The sequence below is a fragment of the Lates calcarifer genome, linkage group LG17 (assembly GCF_001640805.2).
Source record: "Lates calcarifer isolate ASB-BC8 linkage group LG17, TLL_Latcal_v3, whole genome shotgun sequence".
NCBI classification, from domain to species: domain Eukaryota; kingdom Metazoa; phylum Chordata; class Actinopteri; family Centropomidae; genus Lates; species Lates calcarifer.
Window position 1 is genome coordinate 12,969,936 of NC_066849.1, and position 12,053 is coordinate 12,981,988.

Below are 12,053 nucleotides of genomic sequence, written 5' to 3' on the forward strand. Positions count from 1 at the left end.
CTGATCATCCATTAAACTCTCATTTAGAGTCACATTGTGTCTGGTGTGTGTGAGAGAGGAGCATCAGTGATGTCTGCTCATCTGCCTTATTGTTCATTTCTAAGAAGAAAAATAAAAGTGAAATGAAACAGTTCCTTATTTTCCTGGTCTCGTGGAACCCCCCCTGTTCCTCTCCAGAGGGACCCCTGCTGGCCTTTTTTTGGGGGGGGGTCGCCACTGCAGTGAGCTATTTATGGTCTCCACAGGAACCAGGTCCCGCCTCTCCGGAGACATTTTCATATAGACCGTGTTGGACGGCAGCTCTCCTCCTCTCCTCTCGCTCCTTACACCTACGGAGGATGCCGGAGGGGGCTGGTGTGTGTGTGTGTGTGTGTGTGTGTGTGTGGGAAGGGGGTGGTGGCCTCCTCTTCCTGCCTGCGCTCCTATTGGCCCCCCTCGGTGAGCCTCTGTCGCGGTGACGTCAGGCCCCGCCGCCCCTGCAGCGCTGAATGGACCGAGCAGCCTGTCTGATCCACTCCAAAACAGCTCGGCACGGCGCGGCACGGACATCATCCCGGGAATAGAGAAATAATAAAACAGGGGGGGGGACAGAGGCTTGACGGGGACAGCGAGGGAGACCAGCCTGCAGAGCGGAGAAAGGAAAGGCCTCCACATCACCCTCCACCTCCTCCTCCTCATCATCATCATACTTTTTTTTTTTTATTTCTCCACAAGAACAGGACGGGGGAGTGCGCCCACCGTGTTGCGGGTGTATGTGCGTGCATTTGTCTCCCGGTTTGGATCACGATGATGCAAAGTGCGGCGGTCCTACCGACAGAGAGTCCTGTAAAGAGTTTACCGGAGATTCTCGGAGTGCCACTGCAACGTAAGACATCATTCTTATTCTCCTTAACCCATCCCATTTCTTTCGATTGAAACGATTAAATCTGGAAACCGGCTGGCGAGTGTGCAGGCTGCGCTGCTGCAGGGAGAAAGGTTTAGTGAACTCGGCCGAGGATGAGGAGACTGAAGCTCTTAGATCGTCACGTACATGCAGGCCGTTGATGTGTCATGCTCCTGTGCAAAAAAAAAAGAAAAAAAAGAGAGAGAAAAAAAAGACGATACTTGAGGATAGATTAAACTTGTCTCATGACCACAAATCCCGCACGTCCTGTTAATCTTTGCAGCTTCACGGGGCTGTGGGCTGTATCCTGCAACGTTAGTGTATCCTAATGATGTGTATCCTTCTCATTCTTAAAATCAGGTATTTAAACAACAATATCTAATTGTCTAGTCCAAACTTTGCTGCATCCTCTGTCAGGTTGTTGGTCTTACACAGTGAGCTTCCCAGGCAGCTGTTAATGTGTAAACGAGCCTGCGTGGTCAAGAGATCAGACGCAGTTGTCATCACCCATCAGAGAAATACTCACTGACTTTGACTGACACTCATCACCGAGTCAAAGAAATGTCTGACACACTTTATTATTTCATTTCTCTTTTTTGTTTCTGAGGCGAGGCCCAGGCATTAGTTTGTCTTTGTTATGTTTCACAATTACAAGCAGAATATTCCATTACTTATAGAGAATAAGACCGGATATAATATTTATCGCATTTTTTTTTCTTTCTTAACCTTGCAGCATCAAAGGCGAGAATTACCTTACATCTGTTCGTCCCCGGCGTGTTAATCTGTGCCAGCCCCCTCCCCTTTTTTTAAAATAATCTGATCGTGCAGCCAAGATAGAGGTGCAATGGGGATACATTTCTGACCTAATTATTTATAGGCGAGTTAGAAAAATGTACAGATGGAGTCTAATAGGCTATACCTGCTTCAAAATAAAAGCCATGACAAAATGGGATAATACCATTTTAGATAATTACTAGACTGCTTTTTGGTTTAAAAACACTGATAATGAAATCGTTCCTTCCTGTAGCTCAGATATTTAAGGTAAATTCTGACATATTTTGTCTCCAAATAAGCAAATAATACAAATTGATATTAGGCCTGTTTTCTTTGATTCACATTTTTTAAATCCACATGTTTATTACAACGCAGCTGAAAACAAAAAATGTAGGTTAAATAAAATAACCATATGATGTGATATGTGTCCTTTTTAGAATCCCAGCCTGTTCAGCCAAGTGTTTAAACCCTGACCAAAGGAAAAGAGCCTATATATGTGGCCGGCTTATGCTCTTTAATTTTATAAATCGAATCAGATTAAAAGATTGGATAAAGATCCTGCCACTCAGCTCCCTGCGGTGCCAGCATTCATCCTCGACTTAAACCTGGATTATTCCAGGAATATATTTAAAAAAAAAAAGAGCGAGAGAGAATTTATCTTAACATTTTTTATATCGTGGACAAAGTGCTCTGCTGACTCAGGGCAATTACACCCAAACCTTAACCTGCAGGCTATTAGTCTGGGATATAAAGTGTTTACTTCACGTTTAATTAACACAAATCATTTGACAATTGAAAATAGGAAAGGCTGCCAAAATGCACTTCCTGTTCTGGAAAAAAAAGAAGAAGGAAAAAAAAACCTGTTAAAGCAGTTTGGTTGTTGGACATTTCTGAGGATGTTTCACTTCCTGTGTGAAATGACGGAGGTGATGAGACTGAGTGGAGAGTGGTGGCAACAGATACTAAGATATGAAGAAGACCTCCTGAATACACGAGCTTTACTTTCTCTCTCTCTCTCTCTCTCTCTCTCTCTCACACACACACACACACACACACACACACTAGAGTTGGATGGTGGAGACTCTGTCGTTGCCAAGAATCGTGCTGCTTTCCTTTCAGCACCACTTCTCTCTGCAAAACGTCCCCCCACCCCCTCACCCCCTCTCGTTCAGCTTCATCCACCACTTTATGTCCAAATACTTAAAATACCTCATTAAATTAAAAGAAAGCCCAGTCACAGTCACATTCAGATCCTCCAAATTATTTCTCCACTTGCCTCTTCTATCATCCACGGACCACTTCACTCACTGTTAAGGTGAAGCAGAGACAGTGTTGCTCTGTATTTAATGTCCGCATTATTTTTCATTCTAATTCTTATTTAGAAAAACAGAAGCTGATCAAAAATATGAATAATTTTCATTGAGCTAATTGGCACATTTACACGTACTTCCTTTTATTCGCAAATGCCCTAAATTATTATCAATTTCATGCAAAACAATATCTAAAAATACTACACATAGCCTATATTTTATAAGAGTTGAACATGCATTTTAAAAGCCTATAAAACGTTGGCGTCCACGTTGTGTGCACGCTGCCTCGACCTCCATGTTGCATAACCTGAGGGCTTTGTTTTGCAGACTGTATACTCTGATGAGATTAAGCATAAGGCTTCTTGAGCTTGATTGTCAGATGATTTCACGGCCGGGATGTTTTTTTTTTTTCTTCTCTCGACAGTAAACAGTTTCGCAGCCGCAGCTCGCGACCTGCGTTTCTCTGTGTGTTTTCTAAACTGGTGTTTTCTGACGTTCAGCCGTGGCCGCTCTTCCTCGGTATTGATTTTTCATTATCGGATATCATGTGGATGTTTGACTGAGAGAAGCCGCGAAAGAAACAATTTGTAAAAATGGAAGATAAAAGGCGAAAGAGATCGTCAGTGTTGCTGGTTTTTAGATGATGTGTGTAGTTTTTTTTTTTTTTTTTTTTACACCAATCACGTATTGGTTCTTTGCTAAATATGATGGAAATGACACATTTAATTATGTCAAAAAAAAAAAACAACCTTCAGTGTGGATAAAATAAAGCTGATGCTATACAGGGCCAACACATCTCCTCTGCAGCTATAGAAATAAATAAGTGATGGAATTTACTACTTCTTCTTCTTCTTTTTTTTGTTTTTTAATTAAAGGCCAGGCTTTGAGGGAGAGTATATGTGCATTTTGTTCTGGATGAATTACTGTCTCTTCTCTTCTTAATTTAATTTCACTTTTCGAAACTGTAGATAAAAGATGCTCCACGGATTTGATAATATTATCCCAATATACTGTATGGTTCCTGTTTCTGCACGTGCATGTGTGATCTGCGTTTTTAAAAGCAAGAGGGGAAAAAAAGACATTTAATCTGCGTCTTGACCCTGATTTACATCCAGCAGCCGCCTCACCTGATGTAACACTGACTGCCACCACATCTGCTGTGGAATCATTAAGAGATGAATTGAGATGAAGCTTCTGCAGAAAAGAACTGATGAATAAAATTAAGAAAAAAATCAATATGATTGTCAGAAAAGTCTCTGTGCTCCGTATGGCATCATCTCAGAGTTCAGCACCTTGGACAGTGACGGACACGTTCACAAAGCGCCTTTAATACAAACGTGTACTCACACTTGTTTTTCTTTCTTCTTTTTCCCTTTTTTTTTTTTTTTTTTTTTTTTTTTTTTTTTTTTTTGCATGATATTCATATGTTTTTACTGCTTAACAAAAAAATGCCTTTTTTAAAATAATGAAAAAATAAAAATAAGAAAACGCAGTGAAAAACGTGGATCAAAAAATAAAAACAATTAATAGAACTGTGGTAAAATGTATCACAGTATTTTGAAATCCTTCACCACGATCATGTATCTCTACATTTAATTATAAATATAATATACAGATGATATACTATGATTTGTCCAGTGAAGGTGCAGTGTAGAGATAAAGTTTTCTAACTTTCATTGTGGCTGATCTGAGATATTGAAAACCCTCCTGTTTATAATTTCACCATCTTTAAACCGTGTCCGAAACTGTTTCTATTCTACTGGTTGACAAAAATAATGCGTGTATCTATATGAATATTGGGGGTTTACCTGGCTCATGGCCTCTCTGCTCGCTGAGTGTGACCCTGTGCTGTTGTCTTATCGCCCTCGCAGAGATCCCTCAGTGTGCGGGCTGTAGTCAGCACATCCTGGACAAGTTCATCCTGAAGGTGCTGGACAGACACTGGCACTCCAAGTGCCTCAAGTGCGCCGACTGTCAGACTCCGCTGGCGGACAAATGTTTCTCCCGGGCAGGAGGCGTCTACTGCAAGGAGGATTTCTTCAAGTCAGTATACGCTTCTCTCTCTCTACTTTCACATTGTTTGTGTGTTGTATATATTTCACCTCTCCTTTAAAAACCTCAGCTCATTTCCTCTCCTGAACTGTGGGAGCAAATAATGGCAACATTTAACTCGATAAAAACCAAACATGGAGGCCGAGGAGAGACAAAGTAACATTTTGGTCTGGCGAGAGAGTAAAAGTCACTGTTTTTGACGGAAATATGTCAAAAATGTATTTAATAATTCATCTATATCAAATATTTACAAAACAATAGCTACTGGCTTCGAGTGTATTTGGTTAAAAACATGCTAGCAACAGTAAATTTTTTTTTAGCTAAGTTAGCTACTTGTTCCGAAATTGCTATTAACACACTTCGCTAAATCCAGTGTTGCTCCTTCATATCTTATTGTCTGTGAATTTTTACGCTTGATATAATGTGTTTTTGGAAAGTCATGTCGTGTTTTAAAGAAACTAAGGTGATTTCCGTTGTTTCAAACTGGGACTTTGACGCAGTAAAATGTTTTATCAGCTTTAGCTAATTTCTGCATCAAAGCACCAACACAGCTGCTAAATTAATGATGTTATGGTAGAAAATATTTTGGATTTATTCTTTTTTGTCTAATTGTTGTGATTGTCTGCTGCTTAGTTACAAATTGATTCCTTCCTAATTATTTAGCCCAGTTTAAGGTATCATGCTGGACCATGCTAATTTATTTCAAAATTATTATAATGTATAATTTTTGTTTATAATATTCATAATTTGTCTTCATATATCCCATAATTCACATTTTAGTGGCTGTTTTCTCTTGCTGTCATAATGAGAGAAAGAAACATTTCAAAACAAAAGCTCAAAAAACCCTTTTCTGTTTCTACCATTTTGCTTTTGCCCCTTTTTCTTTCTTTCTTTCTTTCAACGATTGGATTTCTGAGGCATTACAGAAGAAAATTGAGTTTGACTTTTATCCAAAACAGGATCAGCAGATCGGGGCTTTTTACTAAATCATGTTTGAAAGGTTTTAATGCTCAAAGCTTGAATGAGACCTACAGAGCTCTGGAGTCTCACTGAGAGTTAACTGTGTTATATCGGACCCAGGGGACAGCAGAGAGAGGTGGGGGGGCGTTTGCATGTTCAAAGCGTGGTGGTGAGGGGACACATGGGACCGGAGAACACACACACACACACATGCACACACTTATACACATAAGCAGACACACAGATTCACTGGTGCATGCTTCCCAGTAGTGATTTGGAGGCTTCACCTTGCTCTTTTTTTTATTTCTGTGGGTTGGCTGTGTGATTTAAAGCCTCTCCTGAGTCAGTGTTTTATTGGTCCTCCTCCGGGTGTGTTTACTGTGATCACCCCTCCTCCTACCTCTTCCGCTTCTTCTTCTTCCTCTTCCTCCTCCTCCTCTTTAGCTCTCAGTACTTCATCTGCAAGCACATAAACATGCAAACACCCACACACACATATACACACACTCAGTGCATTGATCCTCTCCATCCATCAACCTGCGGACAGGTCTATCGTTAACAGAAATGCATTCCAGTGCTGATTTTTCCCTCCACAACAGCTGGAGCTTCTATTAATACAGACACTTTGCCATCATTCTTGGCTGCAGTTGAAGAAATACCTGTCCAGCATGTGAAATTTTAATCTCGGTTGCTCTCAGTGTCTCCATCAGCCTGTAAAGTGGTTATAAATAGGAGAGGGACGTCAGTTGTCCCATGATGGTGTTTTGCATCAGATTTCCTAATGGCAGCTCTCCTCTTCATGTCTTCCCTTCAGGCGTTTTGGAACAAAATGTGCATCATGCCAACAGGGGATCCCTCCAACACAGGTTGTGCGGAAGGCGCAGGACTTTGTGTATCACCTGCACTGTTTCGCCTGCATCATGTGCAGTCGGCAGCTGGCCACCGGAGACGAGTTTTACCTCATGGAAGATGGGAGGCTGGTGTGCAAGGTGGATTATGAGACTGCAAAACAAAACGGTAGGTCTGCAGGGATCCCAAATATAAACCAAAGAAGTCACTGTTCAGCCTGACTTGACTTGACTGTGTCTTGACTGAAGTGTATCAGATAGATGTAGAATCACTGTAGAGGACATGACAGATAAAGCCACAGAGTATGCACTGCAGTGAAATCACTGCTGACTGTGGATCTATGTTGTTTATTGTCTGGGTGTGTGTGCTGTCTCTCTCCCTCTCTCTCTTCTGAGGTTTCCATGCATCTCTGATTGATTATGTAAAGTTAAACAATGCTCTTCCACAGTGCGGCTCCCAATAACTCCGTCCTTCTGGCACTGAGTAGATTTATGTTCCTCTGCTGTGGGAGTGGGACAGATGCACAAGGACAATAATACACTTCCATACACGACCATTCACTTCATTTAACACACATACACTCCAGGCAAATGCCGAGGGGCACTGCCTGTTAAGGCGACGTAACGAATGTAAGGAGAAGTCACTCACCCTTGTAATGGTGATTTCAGATGATTCAGAGGCGGGGACCAAGCGACCAAGGACCACCATCACTGCGAAGCAGCTGGAGACCCTCAAAAGTGCCTACAAAAACTCGCCGAAGCCAGCACGCCACGTCAGAGAGCAGCTGTCTTCGGAGACTGGGCTGGACATGAGAGTAGTGCAGGTAGCCAGACTACTGCAGGTTTTCATATTCCTGCAAGAACATCTGAATGCAGCAGCTCAGTTGCTCACCACAGGAAAAATACAACATTATATCCCCCTGATAGGGGCACCTTTAAAGTAGCTACCATTTTAATAATTAAACTTTGAAAAAAGCATTTTAGCCCCATATGACCAATTCAGTCTGATTATTAGGCTGTTTCATATGTAAATATGAATTATGTAAAACAAGTGTTTGGACCTTTGGGGCTTCTAGATTTTGAAAAAAACAACGAGCTAAAAAGATTTTATTTAAAAGATGATTCAAATATATGATAGAAACATGTCTTAAAGGTGTTTTTTTCAGTTGATTTAATCAGAGTAGGTTATGTTGAGAATCATCCAGACATGATCGACATGTGTCATGTATTCCACAGGTTTTGTAACTGAAAATGGTTCCAGATAATGATTACTATTAGTTGGAGTGGTATTTGTTTTGAATTATTACAGTGTCTGTCTCTCAGTTAATGATAATTGCTGTTATCTCTGTCAGGTTTGGTTCCAGAACCGACGAGCAAAGGAAAAGCGTCTGAAGAAGGACGCAGGCCGGCATCGCTGGACTCAGTTTTATAAAAGTGTCAAACGTAGCCGAGGAGGAGCTAAAGTGGAGAAGGAGAGCTCGGCCGACGACGCAGGACTCAGTGACAGCGAACTGAGCTTCAGAGGTACCTACAGTGTGGATGACTTCAGCCCTGTACATTTCTATTATTGCTTACGAGAGAGATTCCTGAAAGGGAATTGTCAGTCATGCTGTCGTTCTAATGGGATTAAGGAAGCCCACAAGCTGCTAAATGACAAGAGCGCAACAGCAATTGAATGCATCTTTGTGGCATTTCATTTGTTTCCTTTTGCGTCGCTAAATGCAGGGTGTCGTACTCAGGCAAATCCAAAATGGCATTCTCATTTCACATTCACGTCACACCTCCCCGCGGCTGCTGACGCATCTCTCTGCCTCCGTTTGTGGCCATGATGGAGCTTATTGGAGAAGAGACAGGGTCCTTAGTGGGAGGCAAACGACATTTTAGACGTCCCCATGTTATTTAATGTTCGCAAACCCCGTTTTGGGTAGTCATAAAAGTCTTCAAGCCACTTTTAAAAAGAAGGCCATTTTTATGAGAAATGAAAACATGGTGACAGAAACTCTATAAAGCATGTGAGGCTTTTAGTCAATTAGAGAGAGAGCGCTCTGGGGCTTTGTTGTTATTGAAGCCACCCATGGGAGGGATTGAGATGGAAACAAATATTTTGTGCTGCAGTAATTGCACACATTTAGACCTCCTTTGTTAGAGAGGAACGTAAAGCAGATCCTTTCTCACCAACAAATACTTATTGAATACCTCATTGTACCTCACTGTACCTCCATGAAATCCACATAACATTGCAACAATAAATCTCACTCATAAAAGCACTTAACTGTATTGAAATATAACAACTATATAATGTTCACGCAGCTGATAGCACTGTTGATGTGTCAAAGTTTTTACACCCCTCATGCTAAGTGATGGTGTCCCCTTCCACAGATGACCAGGTGCTGTCAGATCTCGGCCACGCCAACGGGCTTTACGGGAGCGTCGGCGACGTGACCAACAGCGCGGTGCTGAACGGCGGTTTCTCTGTCGATGCATCGGGCCAGCCCTACCACGACATCCGAGCAGGAAGTCCCTACGGTCTCCCTCAGTCGCCCTCCTCCATCACCTCTGTGCCCGGCCACACCCCTCTCCTCAACAACCTGGGCTTCAGCATGGACAGTCTGGTGGCCGCACAGGGGGGGCCAGGCGGCGTGGGGCAGGCTCTGAGGGCCATGGCGGGGGGCCCCACCTCAGACCTCTCTACGGGCAGCAGTACGGGATACCCTGACTTCCCCACCAGCCCCGCCTCATGGCTGGACGAGATGGACCATTCCCAGTTTTGAGTCTCAAAAACACAGCGGAAGATCGCTGTGGGGATACGACAAAACAGACTCACAAGGCTTTTTACATTTCTTTCTATCATCCTCCAAGACTGGTATGGTTTGTGATGTTGGGTAAAGAGCGGAAGGAAGAGCAGAAGGAAGAGAAGAAGTGTGTGTCCCTCAGCAGTCGTGAGGTAACATCCTGGTCGAGATGTGTAGTCCGGAGAAAAGCAGTGAAGAACACCTCCACAGCACTGAATGTTCAGTCTCAACACTGTATCATACAACTTTTGTTATCACCTGACTTCATTTTGTTCTTTTACTCTCTGAAAATGAGACTGGATTTCCAATATGTCGATGGATTACACTCACAGGGGCGGTAACATTGTCTCGTCCTCTCCCAAAAATAAACCATCCCTGTCTAACAGCTACAACAATAGGGCTACAATCTAGATGAAAGTCCCTATGAGACCCAGGAGGCACCTGCATGCTTCTGAATTCATGAGTAGAAATGAGTAGGACTGCTGTCTGGCCATATCAAAGCCTTTACATTGGCAATGCACTTTACTCTCCTCTTCTTTTTCTACACATGTGGACAGGAATGCAGAGGAAAAAGAGAGAAAAAGGAGGAGAGACATATGCACAAGGCAAAAACACAGTGTTTCATTGGGAGAGAAATTTACAAGAACAGTGGCACAAGTGTGAATTTTGAACCATGCTGATGTTTTTTTAATGTATTGCTGAAGCTTACAAGTTATTAGGAAGTAGATGGTCCGTCCGTCCGTTCGTCTGTCTGTCCGTAGAAGTCGATGTCTCCTCTGTTTGACTGAGGGCGAACATTGTTTGCTACACAGCAGGTCTCTCTTCTATATTTATAGGTGCTTGACTTGTTCTTGTCTGTGTAAAAGCTGTCTGAGAGCGGACATCTGTCAGTATTAAATTATCTGTTTCCAGACTCACCAGGAATCAAAGCTTTTGTGTTGGAGGACAGTCAAGACGTTTCGGGTTTGGAGAAATTCTAGTGATATATCACACATTTAAATTAATTAATTTACTCTCTTGAATGCACAGATGTATGACGAGGAGATATACATTTATAAGACATGCAGAATCCTTTGCAGATATTGTTGAGCAAATACAAAACATATATTTGACATTCAAAAATGCCGATAAGTATTAGCAGGAACATTGATAAAAATTCTCTATGTGTTAGCTCTTCTGTTCTGTCAATCTGACCCAAGCTTCTCTTGGTAATCTACTCAGTCAAGCAGAGCTCTAGCTTTGTCTGCTATCATCCTACTTACTGACCCCAGATGTGTTGTCAGCCTGTTCCTCCCACTGCCTGGCCTCCATGTCAGAGGGATTACCACAGAGCCACCCCCTCCCCACACACAGAGCTGATACTCGACCGAAGCATCAAGCATTGGCATGTCTACTGGGCTGATACGTTTCTTACAGCTCAGGCCGCATCTTAAAGTCCCACAACAATGCAGGACATCAGAGACAGCTTTGCAAAAAGTAGACCCCCTGTTTCTGATTTTCCTGAAATGCAAATTTTCTTTGAGCTGTAAGAGGAAACAGGGTTGATCTGTCCTGTTGACCACATCAAAAACAGTGGATATCTTAATCCGAGGGATGGTTTGCTTAAAAACACATCAACAGAATCTTATCTTCACTTCTGTTTCTATTTGTATACTGAAGAAAAGAAATCAAAATCGTACCTATTTGGTCACCTTTTCTCGAAAAATTGCCAAGTCCTTTTTCTACCAGAGCATCCTATTTAAAAGCCAGAAAGAAAATCAACAAACATTTTGAAAACTGTAGATTACAGCCCACAGTTTACAGTGTAATTATTTACTGAAAACATGGTATCAATAAAATACTTATGCTCCCCGTGTAACTACACTGGGATTAACCTGAACGCACAGGGGAAGAAGACAAGAGGATAGGGAGTAAAGGGGTAACAACTTTATGTTTAAAAGGGACTTAAATTACATTAATTGCCTATTTTCCAGTTCCTGAGTATCTGTTTTGATAATTATGGAGTACAGTAATACAGTACAGACTAAGCCTCTTGGTCTCCTGTTTGTACTCTGATTATTTAATATGTACCAGCTAATTTAAAAAAAAAGATAATTGATAGTATAATTCACATCTCCTTACTCCTGTATTCTCCTGTCAATACTAGTAGATAACCAGTAAGTGTTTCATTGGTTCCTCGTATGTATGAAGTATTTACAGTGTAAACTGCAGGCTGGAATTTACAGTGTTGAATGAAAATCCTGTACAAAAACATTACCACTACAGTTTTGTTCAGTCTGTGTTGCCTCAGAAGTTTGCATCTTAATTGTTGTAAATTTTGTACAGTTTGAAAACCGTGTTGATCGTCTTGTTTCATGAGCGCTATTTATTATTGCCATGTGTCTTTGAAAAAGATGTAAAAGAGAGCACTGAATTTATTCATTTATGCCTTCTG

The 12,053-nt window shown here is 41.8% G+C and overlaps 1 protein-coding gene across 1 annotated transcript; it reads left to right on the forward strand.

Moving 5' to 3' along the window:
- Positions 1–725: 725 nt before the first annotated feature.
- Positions 726–11,623, forward strand: lhx4 (LIM homeobox 4). The gene is made up of 6 exons (XM_018673315.2): positions 726–865; positions 4,839–5,010; positions 6,794–6,996; positions 7,497–7,651; positions 8,180–8,351; positions 9,207–11,623. Exons 1-6 carry the CDS (start codon positions 787–789, stop codon positions 9,596–9,598), a joined length of 1,173 nt encoding a protein of 390 aa, XP_018528831.1. The 5' UTR covers positions 726–786; the 3' UTR covers positions 9,599–11,623.
- Positions 11,624–12,053: the final 430 nt, after the last annotated feature.